This window comes from Odocoileus virginianus, chromosome 12, assembly GCF_023699985.2.
Source record: "Odocoileus virginianus isolate 20LAN1187 ecotype Illinois chromosome 12, Ovbor_1.2, whole genome shotgun sequence".
NCBI lineage: Eukaryota > Metazoa > Chordata > Mammalia > Artiodactyla > Cervidae > Odocoileus > Odocoileus virginianus.
In genome coordinates this window covers 37,510,072-37,535,597 of record NC_069685.1, presented here as the reverse complement: position 1 = coordinate 37,535,597, position 25,526 = coordinate 37,510,072, and the positions used below count along the sequence as shown (strand labels likewise).

General features: G+C 37.5%; 3 protein-coding genes across 7 annotated transcripts in view; 2 read left to right on the top strand and 1 right to left on the bottom strand.

The window, feature by feature from the left end:
- RXFP1 (relaxin family peptide receptor 1) overlaps positions 1–6,420 on the top strand; it is a 124,988-nt gene extending 118,568 nt beyond the window's left edge. For all 5 annotated transcript variants that reach the window (XM_070474929.1, XM_070474930.1, XM_070474927.1 and 2 more), the window contains one exon: positions 5,632–6,420. In XM_070474929.1, the coding sequence (XP_070331030.1) occupies positions 5,632–5,933 (302 nt within the window). In that variant the 3' untranslated portion in view covers positions 5,934–6,420. The remainder of the gene's footprint in view (positions 1–5,631) is intronic.
- Positions 6,421–10,222: 3,802 nt separating this feature from the next.
- C12H4orf46 (chromosome 12 C4orf46 homolog) lies at positions 10,223–14,418 on the bottom strand. The gene is made up of 2 exons (XM_020901476.2): positions 13,899–14,418; positions 10,223–12,619 (listed from the first exon to the last, which is right to left on the bottom strand). The coding sequence occupies exons 1-2, from the start codon at positions 14,079–14,081 to the stop codon at positions 12,464–12,466; spliced, it is 339 nt and encodes a 112-aa protein (XP_020757135.1). The 5' UTR covers positions 14,082–14,418; the 3' UTR covers positions 10,223–12,463.
- A 150-nt stretch (positions 14,419–14,568) lies between these two features.
- The window catches only part of ETFDH (electron transfer flavoprotein dehydrogenase), a 39,661-nt gene continuing 28,703 nt past the window's right edge, over positions 14,569–25,526 (top strand). Inside the window, exon 1 of the mRNA XM_020901459.2 lies at positions 14,569–14,785. Within this exon, the coding sequence (XP_020757118.1) occupies positions 14,752–14,785 (34 nt within the window). The 5' untranslated portion in view covers positions 14,569–14,751. The remainder of the gene's footprint in view (positions 14,786–25,526) is intronic.

The window sequence follows — 25,526 nt, the reverse complement described above, 5'->3', positions numbered from 1 at the left end:
TGATGCATCCCAGAGATTTTAGATCATCTTGTTTAAATATACATTTGTCTCTAGGTATTTTTTTCTACTTCCTCTTTGATTTCTTCAGTGATCTGTTGGTTGTTTAGTAGCATATTGTTTAGCCTCCATGTGTCTTTTGCAGGTTTTTTCTTATAGTTGATTTCTAGTCTCATAGCATCATAGTCAGAAAAGATATTTGATATGATTTCAGTGTTCTTAAATTTACTGAGGCTCATTTTGTGGCCTAGCACATGATCTGCAGAATGTTCCATGTACACTTAAAAAAAAAGTATATTCTGCTTTCAGATGAAATTATATATATATATATTATATATATATATACTTTATATATATAATATATAAAGTCAATTAACTTCATTTGGTCTAATGTGTCACTTGGACCAGTATTTCCATATTGATTTTCTGTCTGGAATATCTGCTCATTGATGTGAGATTTTAAAATCCCCTACTATTATTGTGTTGATTTCTGCCTTTATGTTAATATTTGCCTTATATATTTAGATGATTCTATATTGGATGCATATGTATATATAATTGTTCTATGTTCTTCTTGATTTGATCCCTTCATTATTAGGTAGTAAAAGTCTTTGTCTCTTGTAACAGTCTTCATTTAAAGTCATTTTGTCTAATATAAATATTGCTACTCTGGCTTTCTTTTGATTTCCATTTGCATGGAATACCTTTTTCCATATTTCTTCCTGATTTGTTCTTAAAAGATTTTATGTTTCTAGGAATTTATCCATTTCTTGTAGATGGCCCAGTTTGTTGGCATATAACTGCTAGTAGTCTTTTCTGATGATTGTTTGTACTTATATGATATCAACTGTAACTACTTTGTCATTTCTAATTTTATTCATTTTGATTCCTCTCTTTTTTCTTGATGAGTCCAGCTAAAGATCTATCAACTTTTTTTCAAAAACAAACTCTTAATTTCACTGTTCTTTTCTATTATTTTTAGTCTCTATTTCATTTCTTTATTCTCTGGTCTTTATTACTTCCTTCTTTCCACTAACTTAGACCTATGTTTGTTCTTTTTCTAGTTCCTTTAATTAGAAAGTTAGGTTGTCTATTTGGATTTTTTTATTTCTTGAGGTAGTGATGAATCACTATATAAACTTTCCTCTTAGAACTGCATTTGCTGTAGCCCCTAGATTCTGGAGGGTTGTATTTCTATTTTCATTCATCTTAAGATACTTTTATATCCTCTTTGATTTCTTTGTTGACCCAACAGGTTTTTAGTAGCTTGTTGTTTAGTCTACACATTTGTGTTTTTCCAGTTTTTTCCTGTAATTGGTTTCTAGTTTCATACTATTGTGGTTGGAAAAGATGCTTGATATGATTTCAGTCTTATTAAATTTATTAAGATTTGTTTTGTGGCCTAGCATGTGATTTGTCCTAGAAAAGGTTATTTGCACATTTGAGATTATTTATCTGCTGTTTTTAATGGAATATTCTGTAGATATTATTAAGTCCATCTGATATAATGTGTTGCTTAAAGCCACTGTTTCCTTACTGATTTTCTGTCTAGATGATATAGCCATTGATGTGAGTGGGGTATTAAAGTCCCTTACTATCTTGTGATACTGTCAATTTCTCCCTTTTTGTCTGATAATATTTGCTTTATATATTTAGGTGCTTCTGTGTTAGGTATATATGTGTTTACAAATGTTATATCCTCTTCTTGGGTTTACCACTTTTCATTATACAAGTGCCCTTCTTTGTTTTTGGTCTCAGACTTCTCTTTAAAGTCTATTTTGTCTGATATGTATATTGTTAACCCAGCTTTCTTTTCATCTGCATGGAATATCTTTTTGCATCTCTTCATTTTCCTTATGTGTGACTCTTTGTTCTGAATAGACTCTCTTGTAGATAGCATACAGATGGTGCTTGTTTTTTAATCCATTCAGTCACCCTATATCTTTTTTCTGAAGCCTTTAGCCCATTTATATTTAAAGTGATTATTGGTAGTTATGTACTTATTGCCATTTTGCTACTTGTTTTCTGGTTGTTTTTATAGTTTTCCTTTTTGTCTTTTCACATCTATCCTTGATTTTCTTTAGTGTTAGGTTTGGATTCCTTTCCCTTTTTTTGTGTGTGTGTGTATCTATTATTGGTTTATGGTTTGTAGTTTCACATATATACGTGTGTGTGTGTATACGTATATATATATACTTTTTATTCTACATTTTATTATTTCCCTGTGAAGTTTCAATTTGATATCTATTTTATAGCATTAACTGTTTAAGTTATACTTGATCTTTATTTTACAACTTTTATCTTTTAATCTTCATACTAGTTCTTTTAAATAGTTGATCCACTGCCTTTTCTATATATTTACATTTATCCATAAGATTTTTTTCCTCATATATATTATTTTTTATTGCGGCCTTCTTTTTTCACTTGGAGAAATCCCTTTAACTGTTCTTGTAAGGCTGGCTTAGTAGTGATGAACTTTTAAATTTTTTTCTTTTGGGGAAACTCTTTAGTGCTCTTTCAATTCTGAATGATAGCATTGCCAGGTACAGTATCCTTGGTTATAGGTATTTTTCCTTCAGCACTTTTAATACATCATGCCACTCCCTTCTGGTCAGCAAATTTCTGCTGAAAAATCAACTTGTAGGCAAGTCTTTGTCTTTCTCTTGCTACCTGTATCTTTAACTCCTGCCATTTTAATTATAGTATGCCTTAGTGTGGATCTCTTTGAATTCATTTTGTTTGGGACTTTATGTGCTTCCTGGATCTGGATATCTGATTCCTTCTTCATGTGAGGGAAGGTTTCAGCCATTATTTAATCAAATACATTTTCCCCTTTTCTCTCTCTTTTCACCTTCTGCAACACTTATAATGCAAATATTCATATACTTGTCTCAGAAGTCCTTTAAACTATCCTCATTTTTAAAAATTATTTATTCTTCCTGCTACTCTAATTGGGTGATTTACCCTATTCTATCTTCCAAGTTCTTCTGTATCACCTAATGTGCCATTGATATTCTCTAGTGTATTAATGGCTCAAATAAATTACACTTGGTGTGTTGAAATTCTAATAATTCCATGCTCGAGATAACCAGAAAGGAACACAGATCAAGATGATTATCAAGTAATTGCTTCATTTTTTCTAGAACATAAGAACTTTTTATTCCTGGAATACATAGCAATTTAAGGAACATTATCCCAGAGTGTGAGAGATGATAAAGCACTCTTGATATTTCAAAATAAGGTGCACCATACTCATTAGGACAGTTGTTCTCAAAAACAGAAAATAGTAAGTACTGGTGAGGATGTGGAGAAATTAGAACTCTTGTAGTGGTAGAATGTAAAATGGCACAGCTGCTATAGAAAACACTATGGTGGTTCCTCAAAAAATTAAACATAGAATTCCCATGGGACCCAGAAATTTTACTTCTGAATATATATACCCAAAAGAACTGATTATGGGAACCATAAATTCATACACCCAAGTTCAAGGCAGCATTATTCACAGAAGCCAAAATGTGGAAATGAAACAACCCAAGTGTCCATCACTGGATGAATGCTTAAACCAAATACACTATATACACACAGTGGATTATTATTCAGCCTTTAAAGGGAGGAAATTCTGATACATGCTACAATATGGATACGTCATGAAGACATTATGCTACTGAAACAAGCCAGTCACAAAAAGACAAATACTGTATGATTCCACTTATATGAGATAACTAGTGTAATCAAATTCACAGACAGAAATTTTGTGAATGGTGTTGTCAGGGATTAAGGGGAAGAAGGTATGGGGGATTATTGTTTAAAGGCACAAAGTTTCAGTGTGGAAAGATGAAAAAGCTTTGGAAATGGATGGTGGTGATGGTTCCACAACAATCTGAACGTAGTTAATGCCACTGAACTATACACTTAGAAATGGTTAAAATGGAAATTTTTATATTATGTATAATTACCACAATAAAAATGTATAAAATCCTGTTAACTGTTTGCATATTGCAATGTGCACTCACACTTTAAAAATTTATAAACATACAATTTTACTTTTGCTTTTTCCCATGGTTAGTGGCGATAGTGCCTTACATTTTACAAGTAAAAGAGGGAACATAGCATAAATTAAATCATAAAGAAAATCTGAGTATTTGGTAGTTGCATATATACTAATTTTAAGATATACTAATTTAAGATATACTAATTTTAAGAAAAGTTTAGCCAAAGATGTTTTTACTGAAATAAATATCTAGTCAAAAGCCTAAAAATGCATACCAGTTTTTCAAACCAGATAAATAGCAGAAATATATTGAGGATAAGCCTATATATTCTAAGAAATACTACACACACTACCTAGTAATTAAAACACTTGCAAAGATATGATTTAAATACTAAACAGTATTGTTTTTCCTAAAATTGAATCATATCAGAGTAATATGTAATCACCCGGTTAAAAAAAAAAAAGAAAACATTTCTAGCTACTAGAATTCTTTTGTATTTGTTTGTATTAAGGAAGTTACTTAGCCCGAAACCTGTTTCTTGAAATGTCAGTTCAGTTCAGTCACTCAGTTGTGTCCGACTCTTTGCGACCCCATGGACTACAACACACCAGGCTTTCCTGTCCACCACCAACTCCTGGAGCTGACTCAAACTCATGTCGATTGGGTCGGTGATGCCATCCAACCATCTCATCCTCTGTCGTCCCCTTCTCCTGCCTTCAATCTTTCCCAGTGTTAAGGTCTTTTCCAGTGAGTCAGTTCTTCGTATCAGGTGGCCAAATTATTGGAGTTTCAGCTTCAGCATCAGTCCTTTCAATGAATATTCAGGACTAATTTCCTTTAGGATGGACTGGTTGGATCTCCTTGCAGCCCAAGGGACACTCAAGAGTCTTGTTCAACACCACAGTTCAAAAGCATCAATTCTTCAGCGCTCAGCTTTCTCTACAGTCCAATCTCACATCCACACATGACTACTGGAAAAACCATGACCTTGACTAGACAGATCTTTGTTGACAAAGTAATGTCTCTGTTTTTTAATATGCTGTGTAGGTTGGTCATAACCTTCCTTCCAAGGAGTAAGTAAGTGTCTTTTAATTTCATGGCTGCAATCACCACCTGCAGTGATTTTGGAGCCCCCCAAAATAAAGTCAGCCACTATTTCCCCATCTATTTGCCATGAAGTGACGGGACAGGATGCCATGCTGTTAGTTTTCTGAATGTTGGGTTTTAAGCCAACTTTTTCACTCTCCTCTTTCACCTTCATCAAGAGGCTCTTTAGTTCTTCTTCGCCTTCTGCCATAAGGGTGGTGTCATCTGCATATCTGATGTTATTGACATTTCTCCTGGCAATCTTGATTTCAGCTTGTGCTTCATCCAGCCCAGTATTTCACATGATGTACTCTGCATATAAGTTAAATAAGTACGGTGACAATATACAGGGTGAAATGTCAGCACCCCCTCAAATACTAGCACCCTGGAAAAACATCCTGGAACTACATGTAGACTTGGTATTTAATTATGTGACATGGGGGGGGGGGGGTGGAATTAAGACTAAAAAGACAGCTGGGGGAGAACTAAGAAAAAGATGTTTACATACCTTGTAAATATCCACAAAAACTCAACAAATTTCATTTTTCTCTTCCAGGTACCATAACCTCTTGGGTAGTGATTTTTATTCTGCCTATCAACAGTGCTTTGAACCCAATTCTCTATACTCTTACCACAAGACCATTCAAAGAAATGATCCACCAGTTCTGGTATAACTACAGACACAGAAGATCTATAGACAGCAAAGGAAGTCAGAAGACATATGATCCATCATTCATCTGGGTAGAAATGTGGCCCATGCAGGAGATGCCTTCTGAGTTAATGGAGCCAGTTCTTTTCGCAGACTCCTCTAAATTATCACTTATTTCTCAATCAACTAGAGTCAACTCCTATTCATAACTGACAGATACCAATTTCTACACAGAGAATACTGTGAGATGTTTCATGATGGATTTATGAGTTTAAACTAAATGCCACAAAATAATTTATAATAATGGCTAAAATCAATTCGCTTAGGATATGAGGTTATTTGGGAGAAATCAAAATGACTGATGCCTGTGTAAAGGGAAATAAATTATATTGATAATATGTATGTATTAGTACATATTTTGATAGGAAATTAAGAGAAATATATTTCAGAAAGGCTCATTTGTTCTATTAGCATGCATTTACTGAGTACCCACTATGTGCATGGCACTGTGATAAATTCCTGGGAGCAAATAGTAAAAAATCTTGTCAATTTGCAATGTTAAATTGTATAACTACAAGAATATATTAATACAAAGTCCACCTGCAACTCTTAGTCTAAGGTACAGCTTTGCCTGTCTTGAAAACATAAGGATCATGGACACTTTTAAATAAAAGTTTAATGTTTTGTAATAATCAATATACTAACATCAGAGAAAATGTCTCATTACTGGAAAATGCAAATATTTTATTTTAAGAACTCATTTTACCTCTCTTCAAGTCTTCATACACTTAAGAGGCAATACACATTTATTCCTATGGAAAAAAAGGTGCTCTGATAATAGCTCAAAACAGCACCTTTCTATCAATTTCCAGCCCAGTTGTCTTTTTGCTTTATATGATCACCATTATATGAGATTGTAAAAAGGTGATAGAAGTATTGCAAAGGAATGAATCAGAAAAGCTAGAATGAAATCAGTGGAATAGAACTGAGAGTACAGAAATAAAACCCTCATATTTATAGTCAATTGATATTCAACAAATATACTAAGATAATCAAATGGGGAAAGAACAGTCTTATCAATAAATGATGCCAGTACAACTGGATATTACCATGCAAAAGAATGAAGTTGGACCCCTGCTTTATACTATATATAAAAATTTACTCAAAACAGATCAATGATATAAACATAAATCACTCAGAAGAAAATATATGGGAAATCTTCAAAACCTTGGCTTTGACAGTGGATTTTTAGATATAACATAAAAAGTATGAGTAAGAAAAAGAAAAAATGGATAAACTGGACTTCAACTAAATCAAACACTTTTGTGCATCAAAGAACATAAACAAACACAATAAAAAGACAACCTTCCAGAATGAAAGGACATTTTTACAAATCCTATATCTGAGAAATATATAAAGAAATATATAAAGAACTCTTACAACTCAACAAAAGACAAGCAACTCAATTTTTCAAATGGTCAAAGGACTTGAATAGATATTTCTTCAAAGATGATATACAAATGGCCAATAAGCATGTCCAGTATCACTAATCATTAGGAAAATACAAATCAAAACCATAAAAAGATAAAACTACGCCTACTAGGGGATTACAATTTTTTTTTTTTAATGGAAAATAACAAGCATTGGCAAGGATATGGCAACTGAACCCTTTCTACATTGCTGGTTTTATTTGTGCATGCATGCTTAGTCATGTCTGACTCTGTGACCCCATGGACTATAGCCCGCCAGGCTCCTCTGTCCATGGCATTCTCCAGGCAACACTACTGGAGTGGGTTACCATGCCCTCCTCCAGAGAATCTTCCTGACCCAGGGGTCGAACCTGCATTTCCTGAGTCTCCTGAATTGCAGGCAGATTTTGTACCCCTTGAGCCACCTGGGAAGCCCCTGCATTGCTGGTGGGAATGTAAAATGATGAAGTCACTGTAGAAAACCATTTGGGTGTTCCTCAAAAGTTTATCAGAGAATTCCCATATGATTCAGCAATTTCACTCTTGAGTATAAACCCAAAAGAAAACAGGACTCAGATACTTGTTTGCAAATTCTCATCATAGCATTATTCATAGTTGTGAAAAGATAGGAGCAACCCAAGTGCCCATCAACTGATGAACAGATAACAAAATGTGGTGTACACACACAATGGAATATTATTCAGCCACTAAGAGGAATGAATTCTGACACATGCTAGAACATAATGTGAAATAAGCCCGACACAAAAAGTTGAAATAACTATATGATTCCACTTACATGAAATACCTAGAATAAGCAAATTCAGACAGAAAGTAGATCAGAGGTTACCAGGGTAGAGGGGTTGGAGAGATGATATCTGAGAAGTACAGGGTAACTTCTTGGGAAAAAACAAGTTCTAAAGGCTTCCCTGGTGGTCCAGTGGTTAAGAATCCACCTCCAATGCAGGGGACATGGATTTGATCCCTGCTCTGGGAAGACCCCACATGTTGTGTGGCAACTAGGCCTGTATGTCATCATTACTGAAGCCATATCTGAGTCCTTTCTGTTCGTACATGCTGCTGCTGCTAAGTTGCTTTAGTCGTGTCTGACTCTGTGCGACCACATGGACAGCAGCCCACCAGGCTCCTCCATCCACGGAATTCTCTAGGCAAGAATACTGGAGTGGGTTGCCATTGCCTTCTCCATTCTTACATGAAATAACACAAATACATTTTTTACATGAAGAATGTCGTACTTTCAACAAAAATATATTTATTTACATATGCAAAGAGATTATAAGGAATTGGCTCATGAGATTATGGAGGCTGGCAAGTCCAAAAACCTGCAAAGCCAATATCCCAGTTCAAGTCCAAAGGCCAGAAGATACTATAGAACCAGGAAAAGCCAATGGCCTGGCTCAAAGGTCATCAGGAAGGAAGGTCCATGGTTCTACTGATTGCATGAGGCCCACCCACATTATGGAGGGCAATCTGTTTTATTCAGTCTACTAACTGAATTGTTAATCTCACCCAAAAACACCCTCACACAAATACCCTGAATGTTTGACAAAACTTATGGGTACGCTGTGATCCAGTCAAGTTGACACATAAACTATCACATATGGGGAAACTAAGTAAAATCACAGCCTTGAATATTAATAAGATTAACCAAGAGATAGGTAGCAAGGCATAGTATAAACAAGCATATTAGTTTTTTGTTGGAGACCCTCAGGCAAATTATTTCACCTCAGCCTGTTTTCTATTCTATGCTGCTTAGTAGCTTCAGTCGTGTCCAACTCTGTGCGACCCCATAGATGGCAGCCCACCAGGCTCCCCCGTCCCTAGGATTCTCCAGGCAAGAACACTGGAGTGGGTTGCCATTTCCTTCTCCAATGCATAAAAGTGAAAAGTGAAAGTGAAGTTGCTCAGTCGTGTCCGAATCTCAGCAACCCCATGGACTGCAGTCCACCAGGCTCCATCCATGGGATTTTCCAGGCAAAAGTACTGGAGTGGGATGCCATTGCCTTCTATTCTATAGATAGGAATAATATCACTTTCCTCAGAGAGCTAATATGGTTACATGAAATAATGTTTATAAACCTAACATTGTTTGGCATATATTTCATGCTCAGAATTTTTGAAACTAAACACAGTATTTTAACACTAAAAATTCCATTTTACTGACGTCATCCTCTTGAGGCTCTTAAAAGTTTACACCAGTCAGAACATTAAGTTGTCCTCTGAGGTTTATGTAGATTTAGCAATGAACTACTAAGTTTAAAAATTTTTTGTCTTTAAGAAAATGTTTATGTTTTGACCTCCTTCCCCATCTCTCCCATGAAGCAGAGCAAAAAGAAATATAAAAAGGGATGAATTTTTTTTAAGTCACTCTTGAAAAGAAGATGGACTTCTCCGTGGACCACACATGGCAATAGAACCTGCAAGCAAAGCTGAGCTGTGGGCCTGTGGATTCCAAACTATAGCAGCTATGAGTTTTGCAAGAGGAATTAAGTGTTCTCAGAAGGCTCACTGCCTGAAATTGGGGGTTAACCCAAGCAAATGGCAATTAAATAAAATTAGAAATCAATTAACATGATTTTTCTACCTTAGAAAAACATATGTTGGGGGGTGGGGCAGGCAGGGAGAGGAACTCACACACACACAGACCAAAGTAGTACAGATCACATTTACGATACAGCTAAACTAGGGGAAGTTACAGAGAATCTTAGCATGAGATGAAGCAAACAGATCAAAAGAATGAATGCAGAGCTCAGACCAAGTCATTTATATGGTAACTGAATGACATATAGCATCTGAAACATGGTATTTGGAGGAACAGCTATACACATACAAAAATAAATAAAACAAAACCCAAGAGTTAAACAACAAACAAAAAGAAATTCAGGTGGATTAAACATCCGAACACTAAAAACACTAAAAAACTTTTTTTTAACTTTTGGAAAGATGTACAGGAGAATATCTTTATGACATCTGCTAGACAAGACTCAGAAAACACTATTATGACAGACTGGTGAGATTACATTAAAATTAAAAATGTTTATTTAAGAAGACTCTATAATCAAAGATACACCACAGACTTCAAGACAGTTGAAACATACATAACAGAGCATTATGTAGTATCGAGAATATGTAATAGCTATAAATCCATAAGGAAAAGACAAAACCTAACAGAAAAATGGTCAAAAGGTATCGCCTGCAAAATCACACCACATTTCCTCAATGTCCTGTACTTACATGAGGCAACACTATTCAGTGTGGGGGACTAACTATAAGAAATGAATATCAGAAGACGACCACTGGGGCCCTCTGGAGGCTGCTTACTACACACACAAAATGGTATTTTTTTATGTGACATACAGTCAATAATATTAGTTTCAAGATAGTACTTTGTAGTGTTTTGATAACACATATGTGTATCAAAAACATAAAAACACAAACTAGAATATGCAGTCCCTCTAGGACAGAGGTTATCTCTGGGGAGAAAGAGATGGAATCAAAAGGTAATAAGTTTCAAATGCATCTAACACTTACATATTAATATGTTCACAGATCTAAAGAAAACATAACCAAATGCTAAAATTTATTAAATCTGCATGGTGGAAACATATGGGTGTTCTTTAAGTGATTCACCTTCCCTCTTAGGTTTGAAATATTTCAATAAAGTTTTATTTATTTTTTTTTTTTTTAGTTTTCCGCCTGAGATTTATTTTTTTTTATTGATTTTTTTTTCCATTTATTTTTATTTGTTGGAGGCTAATTACTTTAAAATATTGTAGTGATTTTTGCCATACATTGACATGAATCAGCCATGGATTTACATGTGTTCCTCATACCATCAATAAAGTTTTAAAATAATGAAACTGAAGAAATGAAAAGAACATTTGCTTTGAACAAGCTTATTTTTATAGATTTTAAAAATTGAAACTTTCACAACACGTAAGAAAAATATTTTTCTAATATCAAAATAAGCATCTCTTTGGTATAGCAACACACCACAAGTGTTATCTTTAACATAAAAAATTAATCAAGAACTGTGACTTAATATGTTAAATAAAACTATCCTTTGCCCATCCATGTGTCCCCTTTCACAGGCCCACTGTGGGGCTTGGAAGTGTAGTTCTGTGCATACCTCCACAGCTACAAAGAATTAAGATACTGCATCAGATATGTCCAGAAGTCACACAACAGAGAATTAGTTGGCTTAATCACCAACATATATGACACAAACTCACCGAGAGAGAGAGAGCACTTGCGCACAACATAAGATATGAGACAAGTAAAAAGCATTGTCATGAAGATCAAATATGAAAATAATTACATCATTTAAATTTGATGCATTTTTTAAAAGTACTTGTTTAGAATTATTACATTCAGAATTTAAAATTATTACCTGCCAAGCTCCAAAAGTAATAATACAGAGCCATAATTTTGATAAGGCACTTTAAAGAGAACAATTAAACATACAAAACAGTGAATATGAGAAATATCCATAAAAGCAGTTAACCTCAGAAACAGAAAAAAAATATGTATTTTTTCAAGATAGACTTCAGTAAGTTGTTTTGAAAAGCATCACAGAGGGGTGAAAAATATTTATCATATATTTTTAAAAGTTGTTACCAAAGTTCAAATTCCTGTTAAAAAAAAAAAAAGATAACATTTTCCTTCTAGTCAGTGAGGTTCTGCCTCAAATACTTTTTCAAGAAACAATTAACATCTTTATGCTAAAATCAAGAAGGAAAAGCAGTTTTCAATCATGCTGTCAACTCTTATTTAACAAACATCTAGTGACTGTTGTGTAACAGTGTTTTAGGTTGCTGGAAATATGTAAGTAACTAAGACACAATCATTGGTTCTAGGGAACTTAGCCCAGTGGAGCTAAATCTAACAATGGTAACATGAAAGTTTACCTTCTTTGGCTCATAAATAAAGCTCAATTTCAAATTCTGCTATTCTTGGAATCTTCTTGCAAATAGAAGAGCCTAATGGTGCACCTAGTTTGCTCCTGGTAACACTGTGGCATTATTATCTACGGATTAACTTTCATAAAAGATTCTTCGAAAGTTCAGAGGACAGAAAGTGTTTAAAGATAAATATGAATCAGCCTCAAAAATAACATCAACATTCTGTTTTCACAAAATGAAGAAAACCAAGAAAAATTTCATCTTCAGTATTCAGAACCGTGCAATTAATCCAGTCCCTATGGTACATGTGCAAACATCCTAGGTAAGGAGGTATGCATTATTACAGTCAAATTAGTTGTCAGGCTTCAAGGAATCATAGCCTTCTTTCAAGAGGTCCCGCCATGTTTTAAGGAAACGTGCATTTTCTGTACATTTGAAGGCAAGCTCTTCCACTTGAGCTGATACTGCAGATGTGGCTTCCAGAAGTTTGGTTAATGAAAATGCTGCCTGAAAGTTAAAAAGAAAAGAAAAGAAAAGTCAAACAATATAAGTTTATTTTTTAAATTCTCTCCCTATTTTATGAACCTGGCTGAAAACAGCTTAGAATCCAATGCCCAAGTTCTTTTCTTTGAAAGTTAAAAATCTTCAAACTAAGACACGCCAGCTTTTTAGTGGAACCTAAAAAAATTTTCTACACTAAGTAAGCTTTGAGGACATATGTCTACTACAAAGATACACATTATGTATGAGACATGACCAGCCAGCATCTTTTTCGGGTGCTAATACACCAGTCTCATTTAGCTCAACAAGACGACTTGGGCCCGTTGACACCAAGTACCAGAAGTATTTGAAGGACTTATGATACAGCTCTTACTGATGGGAGGAAGGGACTTGCTCCGCTATTTTTATCTGTTTAACACTGCAGTCCATGCAATCGTACAAACCAAAGAACAGACACTCTAAGCTCACAATTAACGCCAACAAAAACAACACCCATGCAGAAAACACAGCACTCTTGGTGGAAAACTCACTTCTTGATCAAATGCTTTCTTCACCCACTGTATAAAATAACACTGTTCCTGGGTAACAAACACATCAGCACTGCATTCTACACGCTCACTTGGAACCAGCCTGGTTCAGCAAAGATGAAGCTGTGTCAGCATTTCAGCCATCTTTTTAAAACAACAAATACTTGCTGAGGAATAAGAGAATAACAGAGTTCACCCCGCGGTTTGCAATCTGCACAGGAGGATCTCCCGGTTAAGACATCACCCTACAGACTTCATTCACTTGACATTAAATCTAGAAACCCGACTGTGTGTGATGGGTGGCTGGGTGGCTGTGAGTGTACGCGCGCGTCTACAAACTGGAGACTGAACAGGAGCCGGGCAGACCAGGAATCCCGGCCATCAGAGGGACGGGTCTTTGTACTGTTAGGGGAAGCAATCTGGACCACGGGGCGGGGACTAACCCATCCTAACTGGGTCCGCCCAGACGGATAATCGCCTAGCCAGCAGGCTCTGGGCAGGCGGCCAACTAAACAGGGCTAGGTGGAGGGAGACGGCTCAAGTCCCAACAGAGGAATCCCTGTCTGGCCCCCAGCCCCGCGGACTACCAGGGCCGTGGGTTTGTGAACTGCGCCGTTTCGGGTTACAGCGCGAGAGCGGAACCAGACCTCCAAGCACAAAGACCCGGCGCGGGCGCGGCGGGAGAGGGATGCCCTGGACTCCCGACGCGGCTCTTAATTACGTGAGGGACACGGCCCGGACCCGCCGGCCGCACTCACGTCTCCGATCTGCAGCTCCACCTCTTCCAGCGGGTCCACCAGTCGGCCGCTGCTCCTGCTCGGAACCGGCCAGCCCAAACCCCCCGGGGCGCCGGGGGAAGATGCTGAAGACGTGTCTGAAGACGAAGGAGAAGAAGGGGGCGGCGGCGGCGGGGAAACCTGCAGCCCTTCAGGGTTCGCCATGGAGCGGAGCTGGGCGACTGGACCGGACTTGGGAGGCCGAACCAACACCAACCGTCTCTTTGAACCGCTCGCGCCCAAAGCCCAGCGGGCCCGCCTCCTCTCCGCTCTCCGCCAGGGACCGCGAAGCCTTGTCACTTTCTAGGGACAGCCAATCAGATGCCAACGAGTTAGCCTGCGGCTGCTCTCCGCTCCAGAGGAAAACTCCTAACGGGCTCTCAGACGCCGGAGCAGAAGACCACAGCTCCCAAGGTGCCGTGCGCGCCGCTCCGCCTCACCGTCTTGGGGCTCTGCGCGCGACTCACCCTGGGATTTGTGGTGCCCCCCCCGCCCCAACCATTCCGGCGCCCTCAGGGCACGCCGGGTAAGAGGCCGCGCAGCCTGCAGCCGTGGGCGGCGCTGGGACTTGGAGTCCCTTCCCTTGCCCCTTCGGCCCGTACCCCGGAAGCGCTGCTGGAGTCGCGTCGCGTCGCGTCGCGTCACTCGTGGCGCCCGCGCACAGCAAGACAGGCGGGAGCGTGGTGAAGCTGGAGCGTTCCGCGGAGCCGGCAGGTGGTGACTGCTAGCGTCCCGGCCGGCGATGGCGCCCCCAGTGGCTTAGAGGTACCGCGCCCATACGAGCCAAGCCCAACCTCCTTCCCTGGTGTGCGCCAGCGTCCTTTCTGCTGTGAACATGCAGGTGCTGCTGGCCAGATTGGCCTGCCCGGGTGAGCGGGGTCTGCGGGCGCGGGTTGACAGAGCAAGGGCGCGGGGCAGTCTGGTCTCGCCTCACTAGGGAGGAACTCGGGCAAGGGCGCGCGGTCAGCTCCAGGTGGATCCTGGATTCCTCCCCGGGCATGTCCCTATTGAAAAAGTTGACAACTAGGGCAGAGGTCACGGGCGGAGGAAACTTGTCAACGCGGCTCCCGAGCGGAATCTTCCCCGAACCCTGGTGCTGACCCTCTTCCCAAAGCCCAGATGTTGTCCTAGACTTGCAACAGCCTTGTTGGAAAATAGATAAATTAACTATTACACAGGTTTTCTCCTTGGTCACGTCTTGCAGCCGTCCTACTCCTTTCTTAAGAATTTGAACTCTGTTCTGTCACATTGACTTTTATATGGTACCCAAGTCATCAGGTTATCTCTGGAGCCGGAAATTTTTCTGTGTTGTCTAAAATTAACTCTACGGCGTATCGTGTTATGGTTGCCCCTAGAACCATCATGATGATTTGGTATAATACCTCATTACCTCCGCTTTCACCTTAAAAAAAAAAATAGAATGATGTCGTTGGACGGTTTTTGTTTGTTTTACTTAAAAACAGTTTTAAAAATCAAAACAAAAAGTTTACTCCAAGATATCTCTCAAAACTGACTTAATTTTTTTCTGTAGTTTATTTAAATTAAATTTTGGTTCTAGAATAAACAGGTGTACATATTGCAAATTCACGGATATTCTTATGTAAATTTCACAAAAGTAGAATTTTGTCAAATTTGTCTACCATGTATTAAATAATTGGAATTTAAAGTTTCTATTACTGGTGCGTGTTTTACGACACCTAATGTGTAAATAATGTTGACTGAAAAAAAATGCACAGCCTAAAAGGTTGAGGATTATGTTTTACTCAACAGGCACAGGGAACACTTAGCCCAGGAGACAGCCTCTTAAGATAGCTCTGAGGGACAGTTCTGAAGAGGTAAGGTAGAAGCCAGGATATATACGAGATTTTGCAAAAACAAACAGGCTGAAACACACAAAATAGGTAGTTGGAGCATCAAAAGATTACTGCTAATTTAAAAAATGTATCTCAAGTTAATGAATTTAGTGCTTTTTTGTGTATGGGAAGATGTAAGAGTTTGGGCTCATTGAAATCATTCCTTTGATATGCATCTCCACTGTCTAGGCCCAGGGTCCTGCTTTTCTCCATCCTGAATCCCTTCTTAGTACACAGTCGGGATGACTGCAGTAGCTGAGAGCCTGATGGCCACAACATCCTTTGTTTACTGATACAGCAGGTGATATTCTTCGTCCACAGTGCCTCCTCTAACTCATAAATTTGACCAACATTTGGGAGTCATTTCATGACCAGTTTTTGTCCCTTGGTGCTAGAAAGTTCATTCCTAGATCAGGCAAAGATTCTGTTGATAGGCCACCCAATGTGTTATTTTTGGATGAGGCCCTGTTGATAATCTGAAATTCTCTGGAGTGCCTGTCTCACTAGTTTATTATGATCCAGGAGATGTTTTCCCTTGTCATTTCTTCCCATATCTGAAGTTGCACTGTTACAATTATTCTGTATAGAGTTAATCTATATGTAAATGGTCTTAAGACATTAATTTTGTTGGAAGCCTGGTTAAACACTGGATGATGCCAAAGGAAATCTTATGAGATAGAAAGGATATAAGTAATTCAGCTAATTACATTAATAAGATCATAGTGCAGCAGAGAGAGGGACAAGTCATAAGTAATTTGAATACAAAAAGAGAGCAAATTAAAACAATGATCAGTATAACTAGTTGTGGTCTGGTTGAAATAAGCCCTCCAATCCACAGGAGAACCAGCTGAACAAGCCAAATTTTGGAGGGATCACATAGAGAGAAAGATAATGTTTCATCTTCATTTACAAAGGTATACTTTATCAACTTGTAGGTAAGTGTAAGAGGAAAGGTTTTTTAGTTCAGTGATATGATCTGAAACTTATCAGGAATTTTTATTTGCCAAAAAGTCATTTTTATAAATCTTGAAGATCTTCATTTTACAAAAGCATCAGAGTGAAGCAATGATTGTCTATAAATGACAAAATACTTCAAATGACATGGTTAAAGATCTGATTACAATGCAGTTGACAAGAAACTTGGATATTTCTGTGACAAACAGCATTTTAAGATAATAACTATAAGTATGATTGATAGCATTATATTGATAACAGGACATACCGGACTTCTGGGAGTTCCTTATAAATTTTAGAATATCTGTATTAATGACATCTAACCTTAGATGGCTTTACCACCACTTATGTGACAATGTTTCCCATCTATGTTAACATAAATAAACCTAATTAGTTTAAAATCTCTCTTCGTGATATCAGGGTTCCTTTGGAGTATCCCAGAGTTAGTTGAAGGTCAAAAGGACTTTAGTTAGAATTTGCTATTTGGGAAGTTTGTCAAAAATATCAAAAAGGTTTCAAAACACTGGTCAAGTAGGATCATAGGTCATTGTGAAACAACACTTATTCACTTAACCAAAGTGACAAAATATTTCAAAAGCAAAAACAGATCATTTAGAGGCATAGAAACTCAATCTGTTATCAAAAGCAGGGAAAATTTTGTTCTCTTTTAACAGAGAGAGGAACCAAGACCAGTCCTACTCCAGCCTGCTTTTAATTACAAAATCCATTTATGTTATTAAATTTAATCTAATCCTAGCCTGACCATGTCCAAAACTCATTTTTCAGGGCTCCTTTTCTATAGACCTTCCACAACTTTCTCTGTTCTTATTAGTTTGTTCCTTAATTTTTTTATCCAGAAATAACTGACTCTAGGACAAAATCACCCTTACATTTCCAACAGGTTCATTTCTATTCTTCAATCTTTTGCTGAAAACATGCATCCTACTTTCCTTATACAGTGAACTACTTCCCTTGATAGTTTTAGTAGCTTTGATTACATGTTATAGTTTTAACCCTTAAAAACCGTAATCTTTAGCAGAAGCCTAAAAGGAACAAGTGATTGTGAACTGTTTGTGAAACCAGCATTTCCCATTTGGGATATTCTATAACTTCTAGAAACATATATTTTCTCATAACATAATTTCTTTCTTCAATGTGATACAAGATGTGTCCAATAAAGCCAAAGATCTTTAGTTTCCCTCTTGTGAGGAAACAAAAGTAGGTAAATTTAGACCTGTTTAGCAATTAATGTTCCACTATTTTATCTTATTTGAAATGACCTGGATATTCAAGGAATTCCCATCATTTAACTTATCAAAATTCAAATTAGCAAAAATCTGAACAGACTATTTTAAGATAAACATACCCAAAAGAATTCCTAAAGAGTTCACCTGAAAATTCTTATCTCATTTACCTTTATTTGGTAACTTAAAGTCATATCAAGTTAAATTCTTTTTTCACATTGACAAACTCTGTAACAGAAATGACATGAACTTACTGACCTTCAGTAAACTTACGTACAATAAAAGTAAGACATGTCTGTATTGACTAAACCAATGAGCTTAAGATAACTTTAATATTAGATATTAATTTAATATTGAATATTTTCTAGACCATGTGAGCCCCAAATTCCCTCCAAGTTTCTTTTATATTTAGAAATATTTAGTTTGTAAGTACTTACTTTAAGTCAATTAAATAGAGCTCTTTTATAAGTTTAATTTTGTTCATATTTTCCAGAGTTAGAGATATCTCATATGTGACGTACACCGAGACACATAAACATACAAAACTAGAGATCGCATAGCTTCACTCTAAAAGCTTCATTATGAACCAGGTATTACCATATAAACTCACAAGTTTATAAGTAACAGTTGGAATAAGATAAATTTGTTTACTCAGATTACTACTTCACTATTTGTAGAAAAGTCTTCAGATTTATATTTGTCCTTGATAAACCCTTAAGGAGACTAAGAATTAGATTTTGGGTGAGGGAACCTTTCCAACAGTTCGAGTTTTAAAAGGTCTTTTTCCCATTTCCCCTACTCCATTGCAGGTTGTATTTGATTGAGGTAATTAGGCTCAGTCTCAGTTCTTTGGGAGCTGTATTTACATTTCTGATCTGTAGAGACTTGCAAGATACAGTAGCTCCTGATATTAAAAGGTTGATTTGCCCAACTATACTTACTTTGATTTGCTTTTGTATCAGAGATTTCCAGCTAAACTGAAAATCACAAAAGACTCCTGGGTTATAGAACTTTAGGATTTAATTTGTCCTGTCTTCAAAAACTTGCATGAGGCATTGACAAAGCCCCCCTTTTGAGAACACAGGTTAGACCCAGAGCAAAATGTCTATTATTATTTTTTTAGCCCCTGAATATTAGTTCCCAGTTTTTACTTTATATTGTCTTGGCTCAGGTAACCATATTGGTTTCCTTTCATATGTTTAAATAATATTTTCTGAGGGCCAGATTCAAATACCCTGCCTTATAATACAAAGCAGAGGAAGCCCAGTGAAACATGTCTATCCCACAATATAATTCAGCAGAAGAGATGTAAACATCTTATATAAAGCCTATTTAAATGTACCTATTTTTATAAACTTTCATCCCAATTCTGTCAACTTTTATACCTTTAACTTTGGTTCCCATTAGAACCAGTCAACAAGCTTTGGTCTTAAAAGGAGTCCTAGAAGCTTTCGTTTCTTACATTCTCCAACCATTTTATCTATTTTGTATAAAAGCCAAGGGACACAAGCCCTCTTGTCAGTCTTGTAACTTGACTAATAGGTCTAACTGTTGCCCCAACTAATTGTTGGTCAGATAGCTAATTATAATTTTTTTCCCAGCCTTTTAAGGACATATATTTTTTAAACTGGGTAAATAGAGCAGACTTGTTTGGGGCTCATTAATACTGGGAACCAACAGGGTGTCCCTTTGGCTCATCCATCTTTACTTAGTGTTGCATCAAAACTTTTTGCTTTAATCCCATTAACACCTGTCATATTTTTCCCATTTATTAATTACCATCTATAGATTTCTTTATTTTGGGGGAACAAGTACCTGAAAATTTTTCATCTTGTTGGGAAGAAGTCTGTAGACTTCCATTTCCGTTTTTTTTTTTAACTTTCATCTTAACATTAATTATTCTAATGCTTTTATTAGCATCTATAAGACCCATTGAGGGGAAGCAGAGACCACAACTAAGTCTTCCCAGACTTTTTTTCTTTGTTTTAAAGGAGTTCTTAGGTTAATCATTATATGTGTTTTCCCACCCTCTAATTTGCTTCTTTCATGGGTACCAATAAAACAGTGCTTGTTATGAGAGCTCTCTAAAAATTTACCAATTTAAGTTTTTCCATTTAAAAGATCATCATCTGGCCATTAATGAACTATATGTTAATAGTGACTCAAACTATAAGATGCAAGAGGCTTCCCCACAAGAGAGTGTGGAGGATGCCACCTAAACAAAATCCAGAAGCTTTACTCCCCAAAGTAGTGTAAAAAAATGAAGGCTGACACAATAAAGGTTAAGATTACAAAGTGCCTGGGAGTTGGCACAGTAGACAACAGCCTGTGCAGAATCTCAGTCTGTTCGATTGGCTGACAGATGTACAACATATGTGTACCTTCTGGATGGCAGAGACCAAGTTTCAGGACACACACATGCGCGCACACACCCCCACCCCCACCCAGTACACCACCAAGGATCAAGTAGGCATTTAGGCAAATAGGCAAAGACACAGAGAAATGCAAGTCCTTCCTAGAGGGCTTTTGTTTATTTAAGGTCAGAATTCTGAAAAGATGTTTTATCAAGCTGGCTTTGTGTGACTTAACTCTGTATACAATGAAAGAACCCCATCTTAGTCATTTTCAAGGCATGATTTCCTGTAATTCCCAATTAAGTAAGTACTTGGAAGTATAAGTTTTGTATATAGATAAACCTGGCTGGAATGTTAACTGGAGGCAGAGATGTTAGGCCAGCCTCTCACTTAATCACCCAGTCCAGAGCACTCAGTGTCTTTCAGCCAGGGAGCTTTCAACTCAATATCTTTCAACTGGGCAGCTAGGTACCTATTATACTTCTCCAGATAAAACTCAGAATCATCAACCAATAGTCTGGAGCGCCTAGAACCAGGGAAGAGTCACCCAGATTTGTCTTGACTCTCCAGGGAGGTGGGTAAGCAGAGAGGTCACTGCTGGTACCAGGGCTCTCATTCCTTGTAGAGTTCAGGTGAAGGAGAGAAGTCAGCTCTAGGTCCTTTCGGGGTCACCAACTAGTCAGGTCAACTAGTCTGGGTGGGAAGCAAAACCTGAAAGTTGAGCGTTATGTTTTATTCAGCAGACATGAGTGCATGCTCAGTTGCTAAGTCATGTCTGACTCTTTGCGACCCCATGGACTGTAGCCCACCAGCTCCTCTGTCCATGGGATTTCCCAGGCAAGAATCCTGGAGTGGGTTGCCATTTCTTTCTCCAGGGGATCTTCCTGACTCAGGGACCGAACCCGTGTCTCCTGCATTGGCAGTCAGACTCTTTACCACTGAGCCACCAGGGAAGTCTGATATGATCAACAGACACGCTGAGGGCTTAAACCCAGGAGACAGCCTCTGAGATAGCTCTGAAGGACTGTTCCAGAGAGTTACGGGAAGAGCCAGGATATACAGGAGTTTAGGGCCGGGGAGTAAAAACAGAAAATCCAGGTAGCTGGAACATCAAAAGGTTACTGCTAAGTAGAGAAAACTAGACATTTCAAATTAACGAATTTAGCACTTTTCTCTGCATGGGAAGACGCAGGAGTCCGGGCTCATTGCAGTTGTTCTTTTGACAGGCATCTTTACTGTCTAGGACCAGCACCTTGCTTTTCTCCGTTCTGAATCCCCTCAGGGTGTACTGTTGGAGGCAGCTGCTGTGGCTGATGGCTTGATGGCCACAACATCTTTTGTATATGGAAATTAGCAGGTGACATTTTTTGTCCACAGTATGCTTTATGTTTTTCAAAATAGAGTAATCAGATGCAGTCTGCCCTTCTCCTAATTTAATTGAAATCATTCTTGGGTCAGGTGCTATCCAAATCCCACCAAAATTACTATTTCTGTTTTCACTGAGTCTCTAAATCATTGCTGTTTTCATGGCCTGGTGTTGGGACTACAGACATCAAAGAGATGGACACAGAATTGCCATCAGTATGATTTTGTGTGGTGATATCATGAGTTCTCTGAACTTTTTGACCTCACTTCTTTACCAAAATTTAGCCAAGGTGTCTAAGTGTTAAGTCTCTAAAGTTAAGTGTCTGATTTGTATTCAGAAAAGGGGTAAAGGTTGTGACTTTTTTTAACCCTCTGAAGGAAATTAGACTACCCAGTTCCAGATTATTTTTAAGAAAATTATTAGCTATATAAGCAATGGAATTACAGTTTTGTCTGGTACCAAATCATCAGATTTCAAAAGCAAATGATAACTTCTGTATGCTGAATTACAATGCATCCAAAAAAATTGTTTTTTTATAGTAAATAAGTATTATTTTAAATGATGATAATACTCTGTTTGAACTCTGGAACTGAGCTCTCCCATACTATTTTTATTTACCTTTTCTTAAGATTTAGTAAAGGTAAAAAGTGATAAGTAGATTTTAAAAAGTTATTCCAAATATTATAGTTTTTAGTATGCTGTTTGCAAGTAGAGAAAATTAATACCTTGACTTTTTTTTTATTTATAAAAGAGTGACACTCAGAAAACAGATTTTTAGTGTTTAAGATGCTTTAGGGTTTAGTACTTCAGACCTCTTCCCCTCCTGTGTTCATCATAATCTAATTGATTGTCTGATGCTAGGTTTTACTTTTAAAAAATTCATTTTATTGGAAAGAATGAAGCATAAAAATAAATGTTATGCAGTTGAGTACTTAAGAATATAAATAATTAGCCTTTGCCAGGCTGACATCTCCTTTTAAACAGAAAAGAAGGAAAGCAAGAAGAGGAAGGGAGGGAGGAAGGAAGCAGCTAGTTTCAGGTCCTGTAACTTCAGAGACCAGGTCAAGTCCAGTTGTAGCCTCAGAGTTTGACTGGTGTTGCAAGGATAGAGAGTGGGTTGGCTGGGGTCATCTGAATTTCTCTCTGCTGTAAATGAGGATTGTAGCTGCCCCACATGTCTCATAAAGTCATAAAGAGTACCATGTGGTAATAAAATTGAAAATTCATAACTGTTATATATGCCCATGAAAATATAAATTTTATTATATACTCCAAATTCAAAATGCAAAAAACCTTTGTTGAGTTCACTGTTTATTTATTGTTCCATGTTTAGAAACTCATTCACATGCAGACAGATGCTTCACTGTCAGAGACAAAAACTGAGAAAGGCCTCATTGTTATCATTATAATCCAGGAATTAGTTTTAGGAAAATAAATCAGAGATTTGCGAATTCCTGGGTGACAGTTAAAATTGTACTTAGGAAGGTATCTATTGGGTTAACAAATGTGTATTAGTCACTTGTGATTAGGAGGATACCTGTCAGGTCAACAAATGTGTATTAGTCACTTGCTTTGTGTGAGACGTCCTGCACAATAGTGTTTTCTAGGCAAAGGTTGACAATAAACTTCAGAGCTGATGAAGTGGGGAAAGTTCATAACTTGCTGAATTAAAACACAGAGTAGACAAACTCCAGCGTCTGTTCACTTGGCCTCTGCCTTATTCTGTGTTGTCTTTTTTTGTTTGTTTCTTCAGTTAATAAGTGTTATTTCTTTTAGCAGCTTTAGATTAAAAAAAAAAAACTGAGCAGAAAGTACACAGTTTCCTTCTAACTTTCTCCCATTCCCTGATAACATCTTGCATTGGTATGGTACATGGGTCACACTTGGGGAGCCAGTATTGATACATTAAAGGTCAGAATTTGTATCAGGTTCATTCTGTGTGTCGTACATTCTGTGGGTTCTGACAAATGTGTATTAACACATATCCTCCATTAATAACATTATCATACAGAATAGCCTTGCTGCCCCACAGATCCCCTTTTTTCCTCATATTCATCCCTTCCTCCCTTTTTCTGAACACCTGACACCCACTGATCTGTTACTGTCCCTTTTCTAGAATGTCATAGAGTTGGAATCATAAAGGATGTAGCATTTTCAGTTTGCATTTTCATTTCCTCCAGTGTCTCTTCATTTCTTTTTAGCACTGATTAACATTCCATTGAATGGGTGCACCAGTCTGTTTATCCACTTACCTATTAAAGGACATCTCCCAAGTTTTGATAGTTATGAATAAAGTTACTATAAACATTCAGGTGAATCTTTTAAATTCTGGATATTTTATTGTGATAAGAACACAACATGACATACACACTTTTGACAAAATTTTAAATGTGTGTTGTTGACTATAGGTGCAGTGTTGTACAGTAGAGCTCTAGGGTTTGTTCATTGTGTTGGTGGATTTTTGTATGGATGTTAATTTTCAACTCATTTTGGTGAATGCCAAATACAATAGGAATTGCTGGATCCTATGTTAAGAGTATGTTTAGCTTCAGAAGCAAGTATCAGAGATACAAAGGAGTGTAGAAAGAGTTGATGGAGCACTTTCTTTGCTCAGCCCCAGCAACGGGCACTAGGTTTTCAGGATAAATCAGACCCTCTCTGCCTTTGAGGAACCCATGAGCTGAGAGGAGACAGATAAGACAATCCTGTACAATGTGTTACAAGAGCAAGGAGGGGGTTAGAACTATCAAGAAGAGTTTTCAAAATTTCCAAAGGAAGTTTAACCAGTATAGAAAAGTGAAGGAAAATTCCAGGCAAAGAGGGGATTTCCCGAAAGTTCAGTGGTTAAAGCTCTGCGTTTCCACTGCAGGGGGTACAGTTTCCATCTCTGGTCTGAGATCTAGGATCCTGCATGCCTTGCTGCCCAGCCCAAAAAAAAAAAAAAAATTTTTTTTTTTTCTTAAAATTCCAGACAAAGAAAATAGCAAGTTATCCACTTAAGAATGGTTAAGATAATAAATCCTATGTTATATATAGTTGACCATAATAGTAATATAAAAAAACAGCAAAATAGCAAGCACAGGGCCTAGTGGTATAAAAAACTGTGGTATTTGGGAACATGTTTAATAGATTAATGCTGGAAAATAGTTTCAAAAGATAAACTGGGTTCAGATAGTAAGAGATCTTATATGCTCTTCTAAAGAGTATATAATTTATCTTGCATTCATTTATTTTTTTTCAGAGTATCAAATGATTTAATTATAAAACTTAAGCCACTTATTCACCTTCTAAAAAACACAAACATGAAAATAAAATAAACACACCCAAGACTCACTAGCCCTTGCAGGATAGGAAGAAGTCCTGGACAGAGGGTCTGCAAATGTCTTTCCCTACCCCCAACTCTGCATTTCCTCATGCATTCGAGGGTCCCAGTCGAGGGTCCCATGTTTTGACACCTCTTACACCTCATGTGAAGAGTTGACTCATTGGAAAAGACCCTGATGCTGGAAGGGATTGGGGGCAGGAGGAGAAGGGGACGACAGATGAGATGGCTAGATAGCATCACCGACTTGATAGACATGAGTTTGGGTGGACTCCGGGAGTTGGTGATGGACAGGGAGGCCTGGCGTGCTGCAATTCATGGGGTCACAAAGAGTCTGACACGACTGAGCAACTGAACTGAACTGACTGACAGCAGAAAGGAAGCAGAAGCTACAAGAGTTATGTAAAGAGGGTGGCAACAATCTTACAGCTATCTGGTGCTAATAGCTTGTACACTCTGATTTGCAACTTTGAGAAACAGTATCAAATAAGCATTGTCAAATACCTACTGCTGGCTA

Coding starts and splice junctions, on each gene's coding strand:
- C12H4orf46 (XM_020901476.2), bottom strand. CDS start 14,081: ATGGCGAACCCTGAAGGGCTGCAGGTTTCCCCGCCGCCGCCGCCCCCT. Junction 12,620..13,898: donor TGGAGCTGCAGATCGGAGAC/GTGAGTGCGGCC, acceptor TTTAACTTTCAG/GCAGCATTTTCATTAACCAA.